General features: G+C 39.4%; 1 protein-coding gene and 1 long non-coding RNA gene across 3 annotated transcripts; one reads left to right on the forward strand and one right to left on the reverse strand.

The window, feature by feature from the left end:
- Positions 1 to 4,743: 4,743 nt before the first annotated feature.
- Positions 4,744 to 14,092, reverse strand: LOC121305389 (putative zinc finger protein 286B). Its single transcript, XM_041237002.1, has 3 exons — positions 13,641 to 14,092; positions 9,939 to 10,259; positions 4,744 to 5,810 (listed from the first exon to the last, which is right to left on the reverse strand). Exons 1-3 carry the CDS (start codon positions 13,909 to 13,911, stop codon positions 5,059 to 5,061), a joined length of 1,344 nt encoding a protein of 447 aa, XP_041092936.1. The 5' UTR covers positions 13,912 to 14,092; the 3' UTR covers positions 4,744 to 5,058.
- Positions 14,093 to 20,793: 6,701 nt separating this feature from the next.
- On the forward strand, positions 20,794 to 25,836 carry LOC121305455. 2 transcript variants are annotated; one of them, XR_005948086.1, is made up of 3 exons: positions 20,794 to 20,937; positions 24,363 to 24,696; positions 25,490 to 25,836. It is a non-coding gene; the product is annotated as an uncharacterized LOC121305455 (long non-coding RNA). The 2 variants fall into 2 exon arrangements; XR_005948087.1 differs by having other exon boundaries at positions 20,801 to 20,877.
- Positions 25,837 to 26,144: the final 308 nt, after the last annotated feature.

Raw genomic sequence — 26,144 nt, forward strand, 5'->3', positions numbered from 1 at the left:
TTACACTTTATAAATTAACCATGGACAACCACACCCGGGGAGCATCCTTCAGTACCATGCTAGAGATGGGATAAGGATAGATGCACTAGCTCTTTGCTTCAGGTCAAATGTAAATAGCCTATGAAATTATGAATAATAATGTAATACTTATGTCAATGTATGTAACCACCGTCCATATTGCCTAGTTCCACATTTAAACAAAATAATTATGAGTAGCATTAAAACTGGCCACAAACAACTTAACACATTAAATGACACCTCCCAAGAGCTCTGCCTCTTACTGTGCAGAATCCAGGAGCGTGTAAGAGATACAGAGACACCTCCCAAGAGCTCTGCCTCTTACTGTGCAGAATCCAGGAGCGTGTAAGAGATACAGAGACACCTCCCAAGAGCTCTGCCTCTTACTATGCAGAATCCAGGAGCGTGTAAGAGATACAGAGACACCTCCCAAGAGCTCTGCCTCTTACTGTGCAGAATCCAGGAGCGTGTAAGAGATACAGAGACACCTCCCAAGAGCTCTGCCTCTTACTATGCAGAATCCAGGAGCGTGTAAGAGATACAGAGACACCTCCCAAGAGCTCTGCCTCTTACTGTGCAGAATCCAGGAGCGTGTAAGAGATACAGAGACACCTCCCAAGAGCTCTGCCTCTTACTGTGCAGAATCCAGGAGCGTGTAAGAGATACAGAGACACCTCCCAAGAGCTCTGCCTCTTACTGTGCAGAATCCAGGAACACCTTCTGGAAGAGATTTGCATTGTAGTAAAAGATGGGACCCGGGTGCATATGTTTACAAAAGTTGAACAACCACATGGAAACTTACCTTTAAAATAAGCATAAAAAAACAAGTGAAAGAGAGTGACTCTCACTGATGTACAATATGTAATAATTTTTGTCTTCAGGGGTTAGAAGTTTAAACACTTTTAAGTATGTGTTTTTTCTTAACAAACAAAACAATGAATTGCTTTAAATCTTTTTTATTCATACCCCTATTCAATGATGTTGTTCATAACTCCCCCTGTAAGCATAATCATATTCAGGTTCATACACCGTTCATAAGGTCATAAAAGTCATAGGAAGTCATTAATCATATTTTTTTTTGAAAGGAACGAAAGAAGGCAGCAGTATACTAGTTAAGAAAAGGCAGCAAAACGTCATATTTAATTATACTTTTCGTTGGTTAATAGTCTTGTAGAAATTATCAAAAAGAACAAATTATCATTGAATAGTTAAAAAAAAAGAAGCCTACTTCGGATGTTTTGTACACAAAAGAGAGAGGGGGGTATTAAACATATCCTGAGCAGAAATCACCTCTTTAAGAAACAATGCTATACAGCTCATTAAAGTCCTTAAAGCTCTCTGGAGCACCCTGCCGGAAACAGTATTCACCATGGTATCTGGGAAGTTTCCACAGAACCACTGCTAGAGGCTGAGCAATGCATAAAAAAGAGAAATTTGCATTATAAGTTAATACAGAGTGTGAAGGGTGTCTCTTATTGTGTAAGACACGTCATCTCGCATTGATTGGTCTGGCTGCCACAAACTGCATGAGATGACATCTCTTATACAATGAGACACCCTCCACGTGACATATGAACTTATAAAGTTATCAAACAAACAAATATCTTTACAGGGAAAATAACTTTTATTTTCATTAAATATAACATTCAAACCCCCATTCTACCCTTTTATTAATGGTTTGGTCCAGGATCAACTGTAACTGGCCTATAGTAGCCGATCTGTAATGTGTTTTCAGACTGACTTTAATAAGAAGCCATTTACTCAGAATATTGTATTGTGACAGGGATGGCTGTAGTGGTGACGTCAGGCCTGACGCAGGAAAAATAACAAATGCAGTACTGCAGGGCAAAAGACGCGGTGTACACCGTTTTTATTTAAATAACAAAACAAAAAAAAAGACTTGAACAAAACAATGCTCACAAAGCAAAATAAAAAACGAAATAATCACAAACACAGTAAGAAAATAAGTATTCCAGGTCAGGCTGGGCAAATCGCCTTCACTGTTCCAAGATTTATTTTAGTTTCTTTCTTGTCTCCTCCACTCTCGTTCTCCACTTCCGAACACCCACTCTGAGTGCAGAAAGCTGCAAGCTTTTAAGCAGGTGACCATCTCCCACTTAGCAACAACTAAACAATGAATTAATTCGGGATCTGGCCACCTTCTGACCCACATTTTTAAATTGTGGATGGGGCTACCTATCCAGGCTGCCAAAAAAAACAGCCAACATATATACAAATAATTACACAAATAAACAATAACAAAACACTGAAGTAGACACCTCGATCGTCCTCTATAATAATACTTAAATATGTGTAACACATTTTTTATTTATTTTTTTTGTTCCTGGGTAGTAAGTGTTATTTCCTAATTGCTTATGCCTCAAAAGTATAGAACATGGCTATTATTCCCCACAAACTTTGCTTTTGTGACCAGGACAGTGATATTTCAAAATATCATTATTTCCAATGGGAAAACGGGCAAATGTGTGTGTAAATCTCGAAAAACTACTCACTTCTAAATCTTTTGTAGTCATTTTTGTATTACTTTAGTATAAATACATGTTAATTTAGATCCATATGTTGTTTTTTTCTGACTATGTGAATGAAAAGACACACATTTGCCCGTTTTCCCATTGGAAATAGTGATATTTTGAAATATCACTGTCCTGGTCACAAAAGCAAAGTTTGTGGGGAATAATAGCCATTTTCTATACTTTTGAGGCATAAGCAATTAGGAAATAACACTTACTACCCAGGAACAAAAATTGTGTTACATAGTGTAATAAAACACAATAACAATAAGACACCGGACCCCTGGGAGGCGACAGCAGGAGTTCCACTTCTCCCAGTGGTGGTGATGGAGGCAGAGGCAGCACCTCCCCCTCTGACTGCGCAGCGGCAGGGGCTCCTCCCCTTCTATGAGGGAGCAGTTCACGGGGAAATGCCCCCACCCCCCACAGATGCAGCAACAATACTGCTTGCCTATGCCGTGGAAGAGGGCCTCCCAACCAACCTCCTCCTGTGGCTGTAGCCCTGGTTCCACCTCCTCTTCCTGAGGTGGGGAGTGGTAGTAGTCACTGTCAACTTCAAAGCACCACTGCTCCCCCTCATGCAAGTTAGGCAGACCTCCATCGGGACAGAGACACGATGGGGCTTGCGACCAGCCACGCGCTGCTTCCTTCCCATTTTACATAATTCAGAAAAAATAATAATAATAAAAATAAGGCACCTGCAGTACCTACTCTGGCCTGAGTCTAGGAGGCGCTGGTGATCCCACGATGAGCACCACGTAACAGGGATGGGTGTAATGGAGACGTCAGGCCAGAATGCAGGAGCATGACAGAGGCAGTACTGCAGGTGTAAAGGCGCTGCGGCACCGTTTATTTTTAAATCACAAAAACAAATAAAAATATTCAAACAAAAACTCTTTGCTCAGAGCAAAATAAAAATTTAAACAAAATAATCATGAACAAAATAAGAAAATAAGTATTCCAGGTCAGGCTGGGCAAATCGCCTTCACTGTTCCTGGATTTATTTTAGTTTCGTTTTCTCTCGGCTCCTCCGCTTCCGAACACCCACCCCAAGTGCAGAGAGCTGCAAGCTTTTAAGCAGGCGACCATTTCCCTAGTAGCAACAATTAAACGAAAACCTTCTACACAAGGTTTTTAAATTGTGGATGGGGCTTCCCATCCACGCTGCCAAACAAAGCCTACGCCTTCTCGGCATCATATATACAAATAATTACATAAATAAACAATAACAAAACACTGAAGGACGGCACCTCGCTCGTCCTCTATAATACATAAATCATAAAACACAAATACAAAGTAACACACGAGACACGGGGGCGGAGGGGGAGACCCCGGTCTAAAAATAAATAAACAATTATGTACAGGGCTCCTCGCCTGTTACAGTATGCTGAATTACCTGCCCAATGATGCGTTTACAATTACAAAAGCAGAAACTTCAGCAACAGATTGAACAGAAGGCAACGCGCTTGACCTTGCAGTTACTTGACATCTTAACTTTGCCAGCCTGAATATGACTCACATTAAGTCACCGATTTCCACCTCACTTAATATCGCTTTCAGTTATAAAAGTGTAAGGTCAGGTTTATATGCAGGTACTGCACTGAAATGTTTCTTCTGGGGACGCTAAGCAACCCGACTGGATGTGACATCACCCAGTGATGGACATGTGATCCCTGCAGCTCTGTAAAGCTGTGGGAGCAGCACAACTGCAAACAGTCTACCAGGAATGGGGAAAGGCACAGATCTGACACAGGGGCGTCCAGAGCTGGCCCTTCCACTCCTGCTCTTTGCTACAACCCTGTTCTAAGTTGTTCAATTGAAACTCCATCCAGGCACAGGAGCAGCACTTTATAGAAGTGAACGTGTTCAATGTGGAGCGTGATTGGACACCGCTGATCGAACAGCATTCTAAAGAGGCGGGGAAGCGGCTGCACATCTAGCAGCTTCCTCAGGAGCAAGCACAGTTATGTCCTTGTTGACAGAGTGGCTGGGCAGCTCCCCTTGGTTAAAATATGAATGTGAAGCACACTGCTGGTCTTCAGAACCAGTTTCTGCAAAATACCTCATGATATCTGCAGTATACTGTGCTGCGTCTAGAGGTAGTGCAGATTCACCATGGTAACTGGGAGAAAATTCTACACAACACACTGCAAGAGGCTGAACAATGCATGAGAAAAAAAACCAGAAACTTGCATTCATAATACAATCTGTTTAATATATTACTAATGTGATATAACAAAATCAGAAAGCTCAACAAGATGATGAATACAGATGCAGTTGTTAATATTTTTAGTCTGTGAGTTTTTGCTCTGAACAAATTGTGATTAAGAGTGACCTTATTTATCAAGCAAGCTTATTCTTTTGTTTTCAGTAAATAACACTGTATTTAGTCAAACGCACTCCTGTTGTTTAGGTGTGCTCAAGCGTCTGCAATTCTGAGAATGTTCTCAAGTCCTGCAAGAGCCAGCAACTGACTTAACTTTTGTTCACAAAAAGAGCAGGGATAGGATTACACACCTGTGTGAATTTTATTGTGTCTTTTAAGGTGTCCTAACTGGCTGAATCTCTTCCCACAAACAGAACAGTGATAAGGTTTCTCTCCTGTGTGAATGCGCTTGTGTTTTTTAAGGTCTCCTAACTGACTGAATCTCTTCCCACAAACATCACAGTGATAAGGTCTCTCTCCTGTGTGAATGCGCTGGTGGGTTTTAAGGTTTCCTGAGTGATTGAATCTCTTCCCACAAACAGCACAGTGATAAGGTTTCTCTCCCATGTGAATGCGCTGGTGTGAATGAAGATTCCCTAACTGTGTGAAACTCTTATCATTGGACTGTATGTGGGAAGGCTTCTCTCCTGTGTAAATGCGCTGGTGTCTTTTAAACAGTGACATATGATTGAAACTCTTCCCACAATCAGCCCAGGAAAATGTAGTCCCTCCTGTGGGATTTCCCTTGTGAGTTTCAGGAACGTCTAACTGACAGGAATTCTTCCCACCTTTAATAGAATAAGGCAAGGTCTTCAAGTTGCCCTGGGTTTCAGAACTGTTAGAACATGCAGAATGTGGTGTCTCTGTACTCTCCACAGTAAGAGGGGGTCTGTCTTGTAAAGAAGGAATTTTAACTGAGTGAGTCCTCAATGTCTTCACATACTCTTCTTGGGGTGTCATTTCTCTGTGCTTCTTCCACTGTGGTTTGCAACTAGAAGCGTTTTTGCACTGGGTTGATGGAGTGGAGTCGTGTTTTCCTTCATCTACTTTAGAACCTAAAGAAAGAGAAGAGAGATACAAGGTTACTGTACAGCATTGTGACGGGGTGCCCTGCCCTTTACATGACGTGTGCGATATTGTTATTTTTCGTTTGTGTATAGATATAGGTGTATTTTATTCATTGTGATTGTACTATTGTTTTGGATCGACAGGGAGGGGGTTAAATTTTTCCCCCGTCAAATACAGGTGAGAATGTGGCTGGAGCCTTAATTAGATAATTGTTAATTGTTAATTAATTGGGCTCCAGCCACCTACTATAAAAGCCAGGTGAAATTATTTATATAATTGTTTTCACTATAATTATTGTTATTTATGGTTTGTACATAAATATAGGTGTATTTGATTCATTAATGTGACTGTACTATTGTTTGCTTTGTATTTTTTTTTTTTTTTTGAACGGTGATCATACTATGTAAATTTCATACCGTCCCATCCGTTCTTCTTCCTTTTTTTCCCCCTCGTAAATGTTGTTTATTTTCATTGAACACGGGAGCAGAATGGAGGAGCTACAAGAAAGTGCCTAAGTAACTAAAAGGGGAATAATTCATATGTGGGGAAAAAATGCCCACGCCATAGTAAATAAATGAGACGAGCATTTACACAGTGGGAAAATCCGGGGCAGGAAAGACGTTCTTAAATTTATTTAAAAGTTGAAATAATGACCTTTAACTTGCTAATATGTAATGTGATCTAAGATCATTTAAAAAGTGTTTTGGACACATTTGAAGTTTTGTGTACTAGAGTACATTAGCAAATCTGACTGTACCAATGGAATATGAGAAGAATAAATCCTCCTGTATTTTAATTGGGGCTTGTTTTTTCTTTATTCTCGTCTCATATAAAAAGGGGGATTATGGCAAAGTACTACCACAAAGCACTAAGGGATATTGGAGGATACTGTCTAACCAGACTCAAACAGGGTTCACTTCCGGATTACACTTAAACCAGTTTATCTAACCTAGTTATACCGACAACCGAGTTCGAGACTACCTCCTGAATAGGGTTCAAACCTCGCTGTTAAACTGGTTTTGAACCCTCAACTCGTTTCTAAAACGCCAGGGCCAAAGACTTCTTAAAAGAGCGTACAGGCAAGGATTACTGCGCTGTACCTGAACTGACCGCTTGTACCGTAATGTTTACTTACTTGTATATTATAGTTTTATTATTTCTATAATTTATTATTACTGTACTGTTATTTTTTTTATTAATTTGTTAATTTTACTAATTAGTATTATTCAGTACATTACATGTTTTTTGTTATTTTTTGTATAATTTTTAATAATTCATTTAGCTGACCATCTTTATCCAAGAATTACTGTATTAAATAATTTAAATACAGAATGTTACATGCTGTATAGTAATGTACAGTACTAGTTACACTGTTTTATATAGTTTCTTCTGTAATAAACCTTTATACTACATGCATTGTATATGTACATTAATCAATCAGTGCTGTACTAGCTTTTGATTTTTGTGCTGATTTGGCTGGTAGGTGCACGTACTTGGATTTAGAAAAGCAAACTATGAAGGCATGAAACAGAGACTAACAGAAGTAGAAAAAAAAAAAAAAAAAAAAAAAAAAAAAAAAAAATTTAAGATGGTTTTTTTGTATTTAAAAATTGTAATATTTGGTTTGTTAAATAAATTAAAAATTAAAAATTGTAAAAAATCAAAAAAAACATTTTAATATATATTTTTAGTTTGTTTAAATAAATTTGTTGGAGTAAAATAGAGAAAACACCCACAGAAGAAGGATGGTTGTTCTTCAAAAACGTAGTACTAGAGGCGCAAAACAATTATATCCCTAAAGTAGACAAATCTAAATGTAAAACTAAATTGCCAAAATGGTTTAATAGATCAATTAAAAAAAATATTCAGCGAAAAAAGGCACTTTACAGAGCATTAAAAAAGGACCAAAAAGAAAGTACACAGAAAGAGTACACAGATCTGCAAATGCAAGTCAAAAAGGAAGTTAGAAAGGCCAAGAGAGAAATAGAAATGAACATTGCTAAGGGAGCTAAAACCAATTCCAAAATGTTTTTCCAATATTACAACAGCAAGAGAACATTCAAAGAGGAGATTAAATGTTTAAGAGATACAAATGGCAAAATCGTAGAGGAAGAAAAAAAAATAGCAAATATGTTAAATGATTACTTTTCACAAGTTTTTACAAAGGAAGATACTGACAACATGCCCCACATGTCATCCAGTTCCTATCCAGTTTTAAATAACTTTAGCATAACTGAGGCAGAAGTGTTAAAGGGACTAGGAGCTCTTAAAATAAACAAATCCCCTGGGCCGGATGAGATCCTCCCAGTAGTACTCAAAGAAATGAAAGAAGTAATTTACAAACCGCTAACCAAGATCATGCAGCAGTCTCTTGACACAGGGGTGGTACCGACAGACTGGAAAATTGCAGAACCTCAGAATGGAGTGTGGTAACCAGCGGTGTACCACAGGGATCAGTATTAGGTCCTCTGCTATTCCTAATCTACATTAATGATTTAGATTCTGGTATAGTAAGCAAACTTGTTAAATTTGCAGACGACACAAAAGTAGGAGGAGTGGCAAACACTGTTGCAGCAGCAAAGGTCATTCAAAATGATCTAGACAAGATTCAGAACTGGGCAGATACATGGCAAATGACATTTAATAGAGAAAAGTGTAAGGTACTGCACGCAGGAAATAAAAATGTACATTATAAATATCATATGGGAGATATTGAAATTGGAGAAGGAATCTATGAAAAAGACCTAGGAGTTTTTGTTGACTCAGAAATGTCTTCATCTAGGCAATGTGGGGAAGCTATAAAAAAGGCTAACAAGATACTCGGATACATTGTGAAAAGTGTTGAATTTAAATCAAGGGAAGTAATGTTAAAACTGTACAATGCACTTGTAAGACCTCATCTTGAATATTGTGTGCAGTTCTGGTCACCTCGCTATAAAAAAGATATTGCTGCTCTAGAAAGAGTGCAAAGAAGAGCGACCAGAATTATTCCGGGCTTAAAAGGCATGTCATATGCAGACAGGCTAAAAGAATTGAATCTGTTCAGTCTTGAACAAAGAAGACTACGTGGCGACCTAATTCAAGCATTCAAAATTCTAAAAGGTATTGACAGTGTGGACGCAAGGGACTTTTTCAGCCTGAAAAAAGAAACAAGGACCAGGGGTCACAAATGGAGTTTAGAAAAAGGGGCATTCAGAACAGAAAATAGGAGACACTTTTTTACACAGAGAATTGTGAGGGTCTGGAATCAACTCCCCAGTAATGTTGTTGAAGCTGACACCCTGGGATCCTTCAAGAAGCTGCTTGATGAGATTTTGGGATCAATAAGCTACTAACAACCAAACGAGCAAGATGGGCCGAATGGCCTCCTCTCGTTTGTAAACTTTCTTATGTTCTTATGTTCTTATGTACCTGGTTATTACATACCTTGGTTATAACATACTGTTTTTACGGTCCCAAGACAGTACTTTGCATCAGAGTTTCACTATATTTTAAAATCGAGCCAACAGTGAGTCATGAAGAATCCTGACTTTAGTAACTGCATTTAGATAGTACTGCTATTTATCTAATATTTTGTTTTTTGATAATTAATATTTGCTGTGCCTCTAAAAACAGAAATCCCATTTGCAATCTCCCGCACTGCACCTTTTTATTCTGCCTGTATTGAAGACACACGACATGTAGAACTATGCAATTTTTTGTGTAAAATATCTGTAGAGCAGAGATTTGGTAAAACTACAAATCTCAGATTCCCCTCACAACTGAAACTGATTCGCTGGTCTGCTGTACAGAACGCCATCACCCATGCGCTTACTGCACTATGACAATAACAACACAGCAATGCTTACTGTGAGGTGTGAAACGGGGCGCTGCGAGCAAACATTACAGAAATGTTTCTTCTGGTGACACGAAGCAACCCGACTGGATTTGGCATCGCCAGTGATGGGTCATGTGATCCCTGCAGCTCTGTAAAGCTGTAGGAGCAGCACAACTGCAAACAGTCTACCAGGAACGGGGAAAGGCACAGATCTAACACAGGGGAGTCCAAATGGGTGTTCAGTAGCAGCTCTGCAAGATGACTAGGCAGCTCAATGCTGCTTGTTTTGTAGGGTTACCTCTACATCCCAGTTCACATTCTGATGGAGAATCATCACACAGGCTGGATCCCAGCTTCTTGTTCTCCCCAAGTGTACAGACATTATTTTCATGAGGAAGTTCCTCTGCGATGGAGACATATTCCTGCTCTATGAATTCCTCTTTAATAGGAACACATTCCTGTTGCGGGACCTCTTCATCTTTAATTAATGTCAGCTCTGTAACCTGCATTAGGCTTGCACAGCACTTCTGGTCAAAGGACTCCTCTTGTGTGGAAACTGCTTCTACCTTTGGCCCCTCTTGTGCTTCAGATTGAGGGATGGCGTAGCTCTCTTTGGGATCTGTGGGAAACAAAATTGTATAAAATTACTTACTAGCTAGGTTCCCCTAAAAAGCCACCATTTTGACAATGGATATAAATCATGACTGAGACTATGAGATCTTGACAGATACTACAGAATAGTGAGCTGGGAATGAGGCTGGATCTAACATTCCTTCTGAAGTACTTGTGGTAGAGTTGTTATCAAAAGAAATCCTAGTTTTCCACAAGAAAAATAATGACATTTTCAGATTTAAAAAATAAATAAAATCCACGTTATTCTGCGAGTAAAATAAAAGGGCTAAAAATGACTTTCACGCTGGTCTTTGGCAGTTGTAAGTCGCTGAATGATCCAAACACAGTGGTCCGTTTCAGTGTTTGTGATGGCCCTGCTGTTTCAGTCTAATCTTGTTTACATTTTCTTGCATTCAATGTATGTTTAGCGCTTCCCATGTGTTCTACAATGGTCTACTTAGGAGTGTAACAACACATTACCATCCATGTGAAAAAAGTGCTTGCCAAACTCGTTGTCCCGATCTTTAGATTTTTATTGTTTTCGGCATCTTTGAACAGCTCTGACTAATAAAAGAGCTTCTGGTATTCAAGTTCAGTTTACTTCAGTAGGCAGGTATGTTTATGTAAATTTGAAGCAAAGCTGCCTGTGTTAATGTTTATATCATATGTGTCCACTTGGTTATTATCAAACAAACAAAAAAAGCCTTGTACGTTTTTTGACGCTCCCCAAGTATAAAACAAAACAAAAATCTCCAAAAACAGTGTTTTTCCATGTTATTCCGCAGCAAAGTGATTCGTAGGATCCCTGGTGATAAATCTCTTTAAAGCTGAAATACATTTTTGCAGTTTTTAAAAATAAAGAACATTTAACCCTAGTATCCTACCCACAATTCAATGGTTCATATTTCTGCAATTTTCAAATATTTATTTCAACTCCTATCAACATTGTGTGTTAGTTGCTTTGATCAGGGATTGTATCAAAATAACCCCACCAATCTGCTGTGCTCTATAATGTGCAGCCTGCATTTGGAGTTACTGTTCCTCAGTTATTTTGTATAGGGGTGAGCTGGTATGATAGTCTGGTGGTTTAGGTTAATTCTGGTATTGATCCCATTCCTGTTATTCTACATTGCAATCATCGGATAACACTGTGTTTGTGTTCCTATGAACAAAGTGAAGGAAAAGGCATTTTCATATGAACATCTTTTTATTCTACGTCCTGTACAAAACAAGACTCAGTGTGTCTGATCCTCTATTTTCTTTTGAGCCTGTGCTCCACTCTGGTGTATGCTACGTGCTGCCCCGTTGTGTGACTGCAGCAAGTCCAGAACCAGCTTATCGCTACGCTGCTTCCTAGTGCAGCACTGTACACTTCCTTGCAAGCCTCTCATCTGAGCGAAGGCGTGACACAACAGTCAAGTGGTGATGACAGACTTATTCAATCTGGGTTGGGGTGCGGTCTGGGCAGGCCTGGGAGTCAGCAGGTCCTGGACAGGCCCTGCACGTAAATATGCTGGAGCTCCGAGCAGTGCAATAGCCAATGAATGGCCCAAAGTGCTTTGCACGCTTTCCCGCCAACACCGCTGCTCCCTGCCTTCCTCGAGAAGGTCAGGAGAGAAAAAGCGGCAGTTCTCCTAGTGGCCCCAGATGGCCCAGGAGAATCTGGTCTTTTAACCTTTGCCAGGTGCTGCAGGTCCAGCCCTGGGAGATCCCACTGGAGATCCCACTGGTGATCCTCAGTCATGTGCAAGACACCATCTGGCACCCAGAACCGAGCACTACAGCCCGTCTGCCTTAGGGCTCTGAGATGCGGTCGTTAGTACACTACAGAACGCTAGGGCTTCCTACACACGAGCACTATATGCTTACAAGTGGAGGTATTTTCAAAAGTGGTGTATGGCCAGAGGTCACGACCAGATCTGCTTCCACCACAGCAATTATTTTACAGATTCTTCAAGATTTGCTAGAGGCAGTCAGGTTCCCTTCTATGCTGAAAGTGTATCTGGCAGCTATACCTGAATGCCATGTCCCCATAGACTCAGTATCCCCGGGGCGCCCATATTCTGGTGACCCGTTTTCTAAAGGGTGCTCGGCGGCTGCATCCTCCTTGAAAGGACGTCGTCCCCGAATGGAGTCTGGACGCGGTACTGGAGACTCTCACTAAGGCACCGTTTGGGCCTATATATGTAAGAGAGCTGAAATATCTCTCTATGAAGGCAGCCTTTTTATTGACCATCACCTCCGCTAAGCGGGTCAGTGAGCTACAGGCTCTGCCTGTGCACAGTTCCTGTATGCTTGTTTGGGGTAACAGAAACAGGGTATCGTTGTGCACGAACCATGCATTCCTACCTAAGGTGATTACAGCTTTCCACTTGAACCAATCAGTGGCAATAGAGGCCTTCCATCCTCTCCATTTGAACCCCTTGCAATGGCTCTGGTGTACGTTCCCAAAAGTACTGGTTGGTGGTTGTCTTCGGATTGAAAGGGGATGTTAGGTTACTCACCATAACCCTGGATCCCTGAAAGAGAAGACGACCACCAAACCTTGCGAGGTTGCATCACTCGCATTCGTGGTGTAGTGAAGTAGGTATACAATTCATTTAAATAAATAAAGCTAGTCGCCCACTCAGGTATGTCAAAATGTAGGAAATGAGATACACCACATTTAAGTTCTGGATTAGGTAGGACTCGGATTCCCTTGACAATAACCGACATTCACAAAATGTATCAGAAATATAAAACAGTAGTTTATTTAAGAATAAAAAGGGGTGCACAACTAATCTAATATTACAGAAAAGGGGGTTGGTTAGAGATATGCGTGGATAGTATACAGTTCATTGATTTCATAGTCAAACAATTATAATGACCATAACAGTATTAGCATGCATGGTTAATATACTAATGCTATGGCTGATCACACAAAGTGTCTACTTTGCATTAGTATTTTCAATATTTGTTTCTCGTTGTAATTCATATCAATACTCATGAGAATTAATCCAACATTCCGGTACATAATTTGGCAAATTAGTTTTACTGTGTTAATTTAGGGTTATACGTGATGTACCAAACTAATAATATGTTATCAACCTCAACTGATTATATATTCAAATTAACTTAGAAATGAGGCAATGATCATATTCTCTGCATTTATGAGGCAACTCCCTTGAGTTGCACATTTCAACAAACAATACATCTTTATGGTCTATAAAATAACACAGTGCCTTGATTAGACGCCTTACTAAGACCGAGCTGTGTATTAACAGCGCTTATAATAATCAAACACTTTAAAACGTGTCTTAAGAGAAATTCTAACCAAGATCTTATCAATAGAAGGTGGTTTAAGGTGTTGGCTTGACCGAGCAATAACACACAATAAAATCAAGCTTACCCTGAAATATGAAAGCGTGTTTGATGTCTGTATCTGCAGTGTTTCCACACCCTCGCACGGCTCTCAGCTCGCTCTCTGATATTTCCAATCTCCGCTTCAGACTTTCAATCTCTTTCTCCTTTCCAGTCATTTCCACTCGGAATTCAGTGAATTTGCTGCCGACAGCTTTAGTAACCGCACACAAGACGGAGTCCACAGCCGCTTTCACTGCGAGCTCGACGGCAGAGGCGAGCTCGTCTTCAAAGAGCGACACGGAGACACTGACCTCCATCTGCACTGGTTTTACTGGGAGACTGGTCTAGCGGAATCCTCTTCCCGGAACTCCGTGCACGTAATAAACACGAAATCACAAATTACTAGAAAACATTTCACCCCAAGCTGAATAGTTTAAACAGCAGGAGGCAGCGTGCAGTAAAGCAGCAGCGCCCGCAGCCAGCTCTCCACACATAAACACAGCAAACCTCTCCAGCGCCTGGGCTGAAATGCGTCGCTAGCAGAAGGCGGGTCTGGTTGGAAGCATCGCGTATTATTGGCTGCAGGAACACTCTAACCCCAGCATGAGAGACTGATTGGCTGACATCCCTTTTCGAAGCCAGGACGGGGTCGAGGAGATGATGGAAGTGGGCGGCGGAGTTCGCCATGCTGGCTCTTGGAGCGCTGTGCTCTAGGCAATGCTGACACTGTGCACGATCACAAATGGTTTCCACTGTCCGCTTTCTAATGCTCATACTCAATATATATATATATATATATATTCTTATAGCCGATGCTTCTTGGCATACGTGCCAACGAAGACACAATCATTGAACACTTTCAATGCAAAACTAGGCACAGTTGCCCCTGGCATTACCACACATGTTACCAAATGCATTTTTTTTTCTTGTCTGCCGAACAGACGGCACAGTATTCTGCAGATCAATAAAGGAAGACCAGCTAATGTCCCCTCTGGGCAGTCTTGGGGATCAGTTGACTTGTGTACTTAGTCATTGCTGATGTCATGAATGACGTCATGTCTGGTGTGAATTCATAGGCACAATAGGGGAGTGTAAACGGTTGCGTGCAAACACTAACATTTGCAGACGTTGTGATTTTGAATGCAAACAGTAACATTATTTTGACAAAGTTTTTCTTAATAGCATTCCATAGTTTTTTTAAAATGTTTATTTTAACCAGATCCTCTACAGTATCATTTTTATAGGTCCTGCACATGTGCAAGGAAATACATTGTACAGCAAGCCATGAAGTGGAGACTTCACAAAAAAGCAACCACTGTGCTTAGAGTTAAAAATGTGCAAGTTATTTGTTAGTCCAAATTACTGTAGGATATTATATTTGCTGAAAGAAAGGCTAAATGCAGAGGAAGGTTGTCATAATAATACATAGTTGTCATTGTATCCTAAATATGCAAATTCTTGTATCTGAGCTGTGCAGCAATGTTAAGAAAGAGGGCTTTGTTCCACTTTTTGTTGTGCATGTCAATGTTTTTTTTTTTCCAACTATCATTTGCACCCTAAAATAATTAAAGCTGTTATTGCAGCGAAAGGTGGCTCTACCTAATATTAATGTGTGGGGGTTGAATACTTATGCAAGCAAGATATTTCAGTTTTTTTATTTTTCTTAAAAATATTTCCCAACATAAAACCAATGTCACCTTACAATAATTGATTCTGAGTTTCAGTGTTTAAAAATAAAATATCAAACAGAACGAAATTTCAATGTACCCTTTGTAATTCAGTAATATGAGAGAATTGGTCAGGGGTCTGAATACTTTTGCAAGGCACTGTATATATATATATATATATATATATATATATATATATATATATATATATATATATATATATATATATATATCCGTAGATGTTGTCCATCTGTCTGTAGTTATTGTTCTTATTCAGTTCTATGGTTATGCTCCATACAGTGCTGTGAACACAGTTTATATCTTCTGCACTTAACCCATGCTGCCTAAGGGGAATGATCTATTTGGTCATAAATATGAACATTTTCTGTTTAAGTGCTTGTAGTTTTGGAACCTTAAATCAGAAATCAAATCCCAATATACCTACAGAAAGACATTAACTAGATTTCATTCATGTTGTTACAGGGTGATTTTTTTTTTCATATGAGCTACACCTCCCAACAAAATACCGAAATATGAAAAATAATAAATAATATTTTTAAAAATTGCCAATTTCAACCTCTTTCCAAGGGTTATAGAAAAAAAAAAAACTTACCGTATATTGTAGCTGAACGATTTTCCAAGGATTTCAAATCTAAAATCAGAATTGAAATAACCTCTGAAAAGGCAAAGGTTGGAGACTTTTTCGTTTCCATCTGGATTTCTGAACTTGAGTTGAACTCAAGCTATTAACTAAAATGTTTTTTGTCTCTACTTATACTTTTCTTATAATTGATTTCCATTTTTTTTTTAATTTGGGGAAAAAAGGCATATTACAAATAAAACATTGATATTATGAATTTTAGTTCGGAGGGAGACAAAAACAAACTTCCCTATCGTTCTGTATTTATTTAATTTTCAAAACTACCCTGTAGTTGAAGTGCGGGGACTCCTCCAAATCATTCTGCTCTTCCTGCAGCAGCTCTTCATCAGGGAGGTCCTCCTGCATGGCGCCCATGCCCTCCATCTCCTCCTCAGTCAGAGCCCTCCTACTCTTCAGTGACTGAACCAGGTGCTGGAACTGATTGTCTCCATCCATTTTCTGGCTTACACACACCCACATAAAACATTAAAAAAATACCAATTAATAAAAATAATAATAGTAATAATAATAATAATAAAGATTACCCATCCTTTTTCACACACAGAAAAAAAGTAAATTAATAATGATAATAATAGTGCTACTGGGCTCAAGCACCAATGGGAGAAAATAAGGTCCTGCACAGTGTAAATAAATCACCTGTTCTGTCAAATTATAGTATGGATGCTTTACAAGCAGAACGGTTATTGCAGCATTTAAAAATATAAAATCCATTTATGCAAAGTCTCACAGCTTTCTAGAAAATACCTGCATTTCTTTTGTTTTTCTTTTGTATTTGTTTTGCTCTCATTAGTATCTATAGTAGATACAGTGTCTTGTCAGTTCTGGCAGATTCTACTTTACTTGCTGAAGTGGTTTTCTCCCAGTGCTATTTTTTTTTAAAATAGCCACCTAGCTAACAATTTAATCTCAAGGGCTACAGTGAAACGTACAGTCTTTAAATTGGGACTTTACTGAAGCCTGCATGTGTATGTGAGCACATTAATTATTATAGATAGTAATTCATAGCCAGCAAGCCAGCATTATTGTAAACAGCAACACACGTAATGCACAACAAAATAAACATTTGTGTCATTGGTGTCAATTTCAGACGGAGCTTCATGGTTGGCAAGGTGACACAGCTGGGAATTGTTTTCCTCTGTCTTCCCGTCTGGAGCTGTCAGTGCCAGTTTAGTTGCTCAGTAACCAGGCACAAACAGGTGATTGGTCGATCTCTATGAGGCTTTACAAAGGTGTTTTGTTAAAAAAAATAAATCTAATAGTGTTTTATTTTTTTTATTAATTTTTTTTTTTTTTTTTAGCAAAATAAAATCTAAGCCTATTTTTAGAAAACCCAACTGTTTAATTTCAAATTCCATTACAGCATACCAGGCTTTCACTTTTCTATAAAGCACCTGAGACGCACTGTTATGACTGATTTTATTTGACCACATTGCCAAAACTTTGCCACAACAAACTGAAACGAATGCCCCCATCCTCTACATGTTTGTGAGTAGCACTGGAGGCACAGAGAAGACTTTTCTCATTCAAACTGTCACAACATGGGTGAAGCAAAGCCCAGGAAAAGAAATGACAATCACAGCACCCATCAGAGTTGCAGCTTGCAATATCAATGGGATGACCATTCATAGACTACTGATGCTTCCAGTGGAACATGGAAAAACACTGGTGTATCGTAACCTCTCTGATGAGGTACTGCAATGCCTTCATAGAGACATGCGAGATGTGACCCTCCTCATTACTGATGAGGTGTCTATGATTTCCAATGTAGATATTATAATATTTCCAGCTACAAAAATCAAATTATCAAACACATGTAAGACTTAGATGACAAAGACGCAAGCACACCCTGCGTCATGCCTACTGTAGATGCCTGTAACAAGATCCAGACTGCTGTGCTTGATCGTATGCCTGGAGAGGACATTCATCTTATAGACTGTGTACCGCCAGAGAAATGTCCTGAAAAAAATGAACGCTTACAAGGCGGACTGCAATCATACAGCTGGACTGGAAACTACCATACGAGTCAAAAATAGGCTACCTGAGGAGCGCTATGGGGACCTACCAGTCTCTCAGCCCTCTCCCTTATCTCTATTGAAAGAGACCTCCTCTTTAAACTCGAACAAAATCCACAATGGTATCAGACCATTGTTCAGAGATTAGACGCTAAAAAACAAAGGATTGAGCTGCCATTTAAATAAGCCGTGTCTGATGAGGACTGGAAGCGATGAGCAGAGGAGTTACAGTGCTGACGATCACCCGTGGACGGTTATTTGTTCAATTTGTTTGAGCCGTTATAGCTTTAGGCTATGTCCACACTAAAGTCTGTTTGTGACTGAGAATTAGGCTGAGCCCGCCAAATAAACAAAATCTGTCAAGAAATATCGTATTGTAAGGATAACTGCTGATACATATGTGTTGCACATTCTCAGATTTTGAATTCAATCTAAGTGTGAATTTTTGAATGAAAAAATGCTCTCTCCATCTAAACACATTTGCTGGCAAAAATGCACAAAAATACGCACTCATGCACGCGCGTTTTTTGTGCGCATGCTCACTCTGTTCCAAGTCCCTTACCAATGAAATAAAGTCACCAGCCGCCACTGTAACCAGACATGCTTCTAAAAACATGACCAGCAATACACCGTTCGTGTCTGAACATCTTGTTCTGAAGGCAATATCGGGACAGAAAACATATTATATATCTGTAAAAAAAAATAAAAATCTCCCCGCATCTGCGCAGCTGCAGTCAATCACAGCGCCTCCTTTGATACTAAGGCTATACCAACTCTGGCATGGGGAGAGGGGTACATGAATTCAAATTGTATTCGCTGTAAAAGCTAAACGAGCTACAAACAGCTTGTTTGCGATGCCAAAAGAGAACGTATTGTTTATTTTCAATTAAATCATCTCTGGTATCCCAATTCACCATATTAGATGAGCTGCCAAGCATAACAGTGTGCGATTGGTATAGCCCTGGTTCGGCAGCGCCTCCCCCGCTCTGTGGAAGGCAGACCCGTTCAGACACTGAAAGGAGGTAAGCGGGTCTTCAATGAGTTGTAAAATAGGTTTGAAAACTACACAAAGCGGCTATGTTGTGTTATGTTGAAAGGACCGGGTTGTGGTGTGGTAGGAGCGCATTGTTTTTATTTGTGTCTGTGTTGTATTTGTGCAGTGGCGTGGCTGTGCCAGCGCGTTTGTTTTTAAAGCAACTAGCAGGTAAATAATCTTCGGCAGGCTGATTATTATTATTATTATTATTATTATTATTATTATTATTATTATTTATCGTGCATTTTTTTTTATTTTTTATTTCGCTTATGAAGTCATTACCAGCGCGCACTTCAATCCCCACAATGCCGTGTAATAATATAAGCAGGGGTGAGTGACGCTGCAGATAGGTTGTTGTATTTGTTTTGCATGTTTGTTTTAAATCCACGGTAACGATACGCTGTTTTGATTGTCATGCAATACGTGTGATACATTAGTGGTGTGCAGTTAGCGATCGAGTCGTTCTTTGTGAACGATGGGACTCGGATCACAGCCCCCAGTGACTCTGTTCGTTGGGTTCACCCTGTGAACATGCTGCGTGGCGCACAGGAGTCGAGTTACCAGCCTATCGGAGCTCCTGAAATGATTCCTTACCCCTCGAGTCTGGCTGATCTGTTCGTTGTAACAAGGAAACCGGGTTGTCCCTTAACTCGTTGGGTGTTATGAAGCTGAAGACAGTATGTGTGCCATGTAGGATGCAAATTCCTGCATGCTTAGTGCATGATCAGAACTCACTGTGAGCCAAAATGACGTCAGTTACATCCCCCAGACCATAGCTGTGTATCCATGACCAGACGGTGTGGACTTTGAAGAGAGATTAAATTAAATTGTATTGATACTGATGGGTAAACAATGCAAAAGGTTTAAACTGTTATCTCCAGAGGTCTTAATCTATATATTTTTTTTTATTTTTTTTTTTGTCAGACTATATTTAATTTAATGTATATGGACCCAGTCAACCAAATATAGATTCTCCCTGGCCTTTGTGATGTGCAGTTTGTGAACAACTCGTTCGTTCCGGTTCAAATAAGCCTACGCAAACAATCTTAATTCGGTCTACATCGATTGGTTTTGTGTCATTTAATCAGCGGGTCAAATGAACGAAATGAATCGATTCACCAAACTGAACTGAATCAAATGAATTGAGTCACTAAGAAGAATTGAACTGCCCATCACTGTAATACATATATTAACACTATTAATAGGGCTTCAATATTGATTAATCACTGTGGTAGTGTTTTACCCTGGTCAGAAGGAACATCTGCTAGGAAGTGTCCCGAGAGCATGGGGTGATTCTGGGGCATTTGCAGTCCCACCTTTCACTCCCAGAACTCGGCAACTCTACGAAATTACCCCACCCTGACCCTAACCCTAACCCAATACCTCACCCTAATCCTAACCATTAACAATCATCTGATTCCCTTGGGACATTTTCTATGGGATATTCCTGAGTGCTGCACCCTGGGCTCTCGCGTCCGCATTACATCATAATTCCTGGTTTCCGCTAAACAAAATTGTCTACGTGTGCAGATGGATAGCTGCAGTTAAAACACAAACAAAATACTACTCGTCAGACATGTCACGAAAACTAGAAAAAGCACTGCAGAGGCTCAGCACCTTCTCACAGAAAACAGGGTGCACGGAGACGACCTAAAAAAAGAGCTGCTGCCAGCTCAGGTGAGCTCAAACAAGCCAGCTCACTCAGCCTCCCTACAGTAACGGAACTGACCCACACTGGTCTCATTCGTTTGTGCTGGTGACTGCTGCAGAATGAATGTTAGTGCTGTTTTCATCTGACGTCACAATGATCTAACACTCAACTTTTGTGCTGTTTGTAGGGGGCCAGCTTGACGGAGCGAGCATTCTGCGGTTTTTCCCCGGTAAAGCAAGAACAGACGATAACTGAGGTAGCACGCAAATAGTTTCCAGTGATTAAAAATGGAAAAAGCTACAATCCTAGTGTTTTGGTTTGTATTTATTTTTTGTCTAGTTATGCTTGCCTGCTTGTTGTCTTGCGTTTGTTTCAACAAGTTATTTACAGTTTTCAAAATATTTAGGTGAATAAGTTTTTTTTTTTTGTGTAACTGTACTATTTGTTTAGTGTGGTTAGGTATGATTATGGTTAGGCATGACATGGAATTAGATGTAATCAGTTGACTTAAAACTCATTTATCAAACTAGTCTAAAGTAGGGCTCCTGAGTTTCCATTCTTGGGAATGGCAAATTCCGTTTTTCAAAATGACCAATTCCTTTTCTTTCTGTTTTTACCAATTTATTAAGAATTAACAATGTAATTTGATTGTAATTTACATAAAAAATCTATTAAATTTATTTTTAAGTCCCTGATACTGTAGTTTTCAGGAAAAAATATTTCTTAAAACTGTCCACCAATAACAGTGTACTCTAGGTCAGTCAACAAAGATGTTTTGAAAAAAAAAACAGCGTACTGCTGGTGTAACAATATATAGACTAGTCAAAAACGAAGGGCATTATTACAAAAATATACAATTTTCATATAATTACAAATTAAATAGTGTTCAAGACACATCTCTACCATTTATAGTTTCATCTGTAACAACGCAGACTTGTTTATGCTGTACTTGCTGTACTTTTCACTTTTCTGTATGTACAACTCCAAAATTATTCCACAGAATAGAACTGTTAAAACAGCTAGTTGCTTTTTTAAACCACTCGATTCCCACAGTACACAGGCAGCGCCGCAGCCATCAGCGTAACACCCACAAAACCACCTGCCTCCTTGTTATTCAATGATCCAAATAAACATACAAAAACGTTTTATACAAGCGTCATCGCTAGGCTTCTGGGTAGTGTAGTTCTCAAAGCAATCCATTATTTTTTTAGTAGGAGAATAACAGCGGTAAAAGACTGTTTGCACAGTTTTTTTTTGGTTTGCTTGTTTTTTTCCAAAGCAGAATTCCATTCCCAAAATGCCAGTTCCGTTCCCAGTGCTTAATTCCGCAATTCCGTCTGTGATTCCGCGATCGTGGAAAACCAGTAGCTCTGCTCTCGATTTCCGGTGTTTGCACGCGGAGCACAGCAGCTGGTGTCAAAATGGAAAAGGGAGGAGTGTGACAATGAAGCGGTCAAAAAGAAGGTATGTGTCGCATACCTGCAAAAAAACCCCCCAAAAAAACAAAACGTTTCAGTTTAAGAAGCAGGCACGTTATTGTATTATTATTATTATTATTATGATTGCCACATTTTACTTTACTTTGTGAAGTGAGTTCAAAAAGTTGCTTTGTAAATATCAAACAGATTGACAGTTTTGTGAAGAAAAGTGCTGGAAACAGGAGTAATGAAGGGGAATCGAGTGGCACTGCAGCAAAATTAGTGCTGACAAACAAAAAAAAAAAACAGCTAGAAAAACTTGTGCTAAACGGCTTGCGTTGCATGCTTTCCTGGCAGATGGTTTTGATCGCTTTGGTATTATTAACACATCACTCCAAGTGCAAAGATACATTTATCTTTTCTCTCACTAACACAATTAAAAGCTGGATCAAGAAGCTGTTCTTCTATGATTGCGTAAACCGTGGCAGTCTGGAAACATTTTGTAAAATGATTTATTTTTTTGTAAAATATTGAGTCATTTTTATTGCTACAACTGGGGGTGACAGTGCAGCGAAGTTTGAGAACCGCTGCTCTGTGATAACAGGTGACATTTTCGTTATCTTTGACGGGTACAGTGGTTTATATAGATATTTTTTTAAAACTAAGATGTTGTAGTTCAGTGGTTGTGGGCACAGTTTGTTAAAGTTGCAGTTTATCTCTGGTCATTTCAAGCAACGAGAAAAAAATCTTTTATGTACTTGCTTTTAAAATATTTTCATAGCATGGATTCAAGAATCTTGAAAAATGAATTGATTGCTACGCTAAGTTTATGGGATGGTAATGTGTATTTTATTTATTTTTTAATGTGAAACCAGTGTCCTCTGTAGTGGATCAATATTAACTATGAAGGAGATGCCAGACACTTAGAAAGGTGTGCCAGTACACACATTGTCAGTGTGATACAATTGTGATGCAATTAAAGAGGATTTGTGCCTCTCTATGTTTGGGAAACAGATACCAATGCATTACTGTGACAAAGACACTGATTCTAGGTGGTAAATCTCCCTTCCAACCTGTGAGGGTGCTAAGTAATGTTAACAGAGTACTCTGGACTGCTTGGCCTGACACTTCGTTCCGAGGGTTAAAAGGAAGTCGGTCATGTAGAAAAGAAACAGAGCTTCGGTACACTAATTCATTGATCCGGAAGGTAAATAATTGGCAGCCGCGGGATTACAGGAGCAGCTGCAATCATTTACGAAGGGGTCATGGCGGTGTAAATAGGGGTCTAAGCGATGTATCTGTTCCTTCGCTTTGGTTTGTGTAAATAAACTGAGAAGGACTCTGAAAGACCTTGTTCCTAGTTCATAAAAGTACCGTGAGTGTTGTTTGTTTTGTCTTGCACATTACCAGACCGCTAGCACAGTTCTAGAGCTATCGCCAAGGACCAGCACTAAGCCAGAACGACACTTCACCAACAGTCACTAAATAAACTGTATCACCCACCACGAGCACTACTGCACGCACCCAGGACTGGTGACCGTGTTTGTATTTTGTGGCATCAGATATTGTGTTTTTAGTTGGGACTGCAATCCTGTTGTTGTTTACCTTGTGCAGTACACATTGGTGTGTTATGCCAGGGGATTGTTTTGGTCACCAGGACTGGAATAAAAATAAAGATCACTTTTCCAAACTGGATTACAAGAGTCTGTTTAATTACTGCACTACACCACTCCTGCACCTGTTCTCACTCAGCCACTTTGTCACAATGACAAAGACTAAATACTTGTGGAATGGGTATTTATTTAAAGGGTATTTATTTAAAGGGTATTTAGTGTGATGGTGTAGCTATGGTTAAACAGTTAACCTATAGAAATTATTAAACAGATTTTTTATTAAACAATATTAATTTTAAAATATTCTTTCAATGATGTGTATCTTTGTCTCCTTTTACCAGCTTTATTCTGCTGATTCAAATGAAAACATTGATGAAGACCTCAATGGAACGTCACAAACTTTTTTTTTTTTTTTTTAATATTGCTACTTTAAAGAAACATGTTTTTATGGTAACCACATATTTTTATTTTGATACAGGATATCTGGTACTACACTAAGTTTAAATACTTATCGGTTTGCAAGCCTTGCTTTCAGATAGTGTTACACTTCCTTGGTCACCTGAGGGATGAAATTGTCCCCTCCCCTTGAACGGCTTCTTTCCTAGTAACTTAACTGTATTGTTGTAATCTTATATTACTGTATACATATGTTTAATTGAACAATCCACATTCTGATTGAATTACACTAACATAATTGAATACATTTTCAGATTTGGAGTGGCTGCTAACATCTCTCACCTGAAGAGAAGAAAGGACACATTCACTGCTGCTCGCCTACAGAGAAAAAGCGCTATCTTCTCACTCTGGAAGACAACAGAGAGGCTAACCACGCACAGCTGACACCCAGGGAGAGGCTGATGTGTTGGTGGCGTGTTCTCATGCATGGAACTGCAAGAGAGCGGTTTATGCAGTGAAGACTAGTCTAGTCACACAGATTACCTGTCACTGTTAGTTTGAGCTGCTTGTTTACCCTGGAGAGAAGAACCAAGACGGTCAGAGCGAGTGACTAGAGCCGTGCTGCACATCCCACTGACAATACCTGAAGTAAGTTTCTCCTTTTTTTTTTTAATTCATCTTTTAAATTAACTTGATACTCTCCTTTATTGTCTAATTGTAACTGATTGTGTCAAAACATTTAATGCTATTTATGTAGTTGTGTGGAATGCTTTATTATTATGAATGTATGTTATAAATGTGTTAGTAACACTAAATATGACACTGGCTGGGGTTGATTGGAGTAGTCGGCACCCAGCCACCTGACATAAAAAGAGGCCTCAGGGATAGGAGGGAGCTGAGGAAGCAAGCTAACTGTTGTGCTTTCTGGTTTTTGTTTTGCTGTTTTTTGTTTTTTGTATTTTCTGATCCAGTGAAAGCATCGCCGAGCCTGGGAACCTTTTCTGTAAATTTTGCTTTGTGTTTTTGAGCTTAAATACCTTTGTTTTGGCCCTTGTGCCCTTTTATTTTGTGTTTATTTGTTAACAAAAGTATTATTTTTTTGAACTGCAGTTTGTCTCTGGGCCTCTATCCACTCGCCAGCCTGTCACAGACACGTTAGAGTTAGATTTGTGGCATGTAACGTTTGTCAACAGTTTTATTTCAGATGCACCTCCAGTTTGTTTTATGGCTCAGTTAACAATAATTCTACCAATTTTCCAAGTTAGCTTTATTACATTAAATGCATTATTAAATGCCACAAGCACCAATGACAGTTACAAAGTATCCTCATTGGTCTTTGTGGTTGTTTGATTGAAAGTGTAAAAGCAACTAAAGGAAATACTTTCTTGAAATGAAAGGTGTCATAGAGAACAGATAGCAATATTTTATTGTCTGTTTTCAGGACTGCCTTATCTTGGTGAAAGCCAAGGAACAAAGATGGAGTCTGTTTACGTTAAACAGAAGGGTGTTCTGGAATTGTTTCCTTTCCACATTAAGGAAGAGACTGAGCTGGAGCCTGTCCACATTAAAGAAGAGACTGAACTGGAGCCTGTCCACATTAAGGAAGAGACTGAACTGGAGCCTGTCCACATTAAGGAAGAGACTGAACTGGAGCCTGTCCAAATTAAAGAAGAGACTGAGTTGGAGCCATTCTACATTAAAGTAGTGACTGAACTTGAGCCTGTCCACATTAAAGAGGAAGAGACTGAACTTTATCCTGTCCACATTAAAGAGGAAGAGACTGAACTTTATCCTGTCCACATTAAAGAGGAAGAGACTGAACTTTATCCTGTCCACATTAAAGAGGAAGAGACTGAACTTTATCCTGTCCACATTAAAGAGGAAGAGACGGAACTGGAGCCTGTCCATATTAAAGAGGAAGTGATTGAAGAGGAGTCTATTGACTTGTTTAAGGATTCAGAAAACATATCCCAGCCAAAGATATCACATCAGTGTAGTGAGTGTGGGAAGAGCTTCAGTCAGTTAGGAGGCCTAAGAAGACACCAACAAATTCACACTGGAGAAAAGCCATATCACTGCGGTGATTGTGGGAAGAG

This window comes from Polyodon spathula, chromosome 43 (assembly GCF_017654505.1).
Source record: "Polyodon spathula isolate WHYD16114869_AA chromosome 43, ASM1765450v1, whole genome shotgun sequence".
Classification (NCBI taxonomy): domain Eukaryota; kingdom Metazoa; phylum Chordata; class Actinopteri; order Acipenseriformes; family Polyodontidae; genus Polyodon; species Polyodon spathula.

Bases quoted from the DNA above. Each gene is read 5' to 3' on its own strand.
- LOC121305389 (XM_041237002.1), bottom strand. From the start codon at position 13,911: ATGGAGGTCAGTGTCTCCGTGTCGCTCTTTGAAGACGAGCTCGCCTCT. The intron at 10,260-13,640 runs GTAAGCTTGATT...TGTTTCCCACAG, and splicing joins ACACGCTTTCATATTTCAGG to ATCCCAAAGAGAGCTACGCC. The intron at 5,811-9,938 runs GTAACCCTACAA...CTCTTTCTTTAG, and splicing joins ATGTGAACTGGGATGTAGAG to GTTCTAAAGTAGATGAAGGA.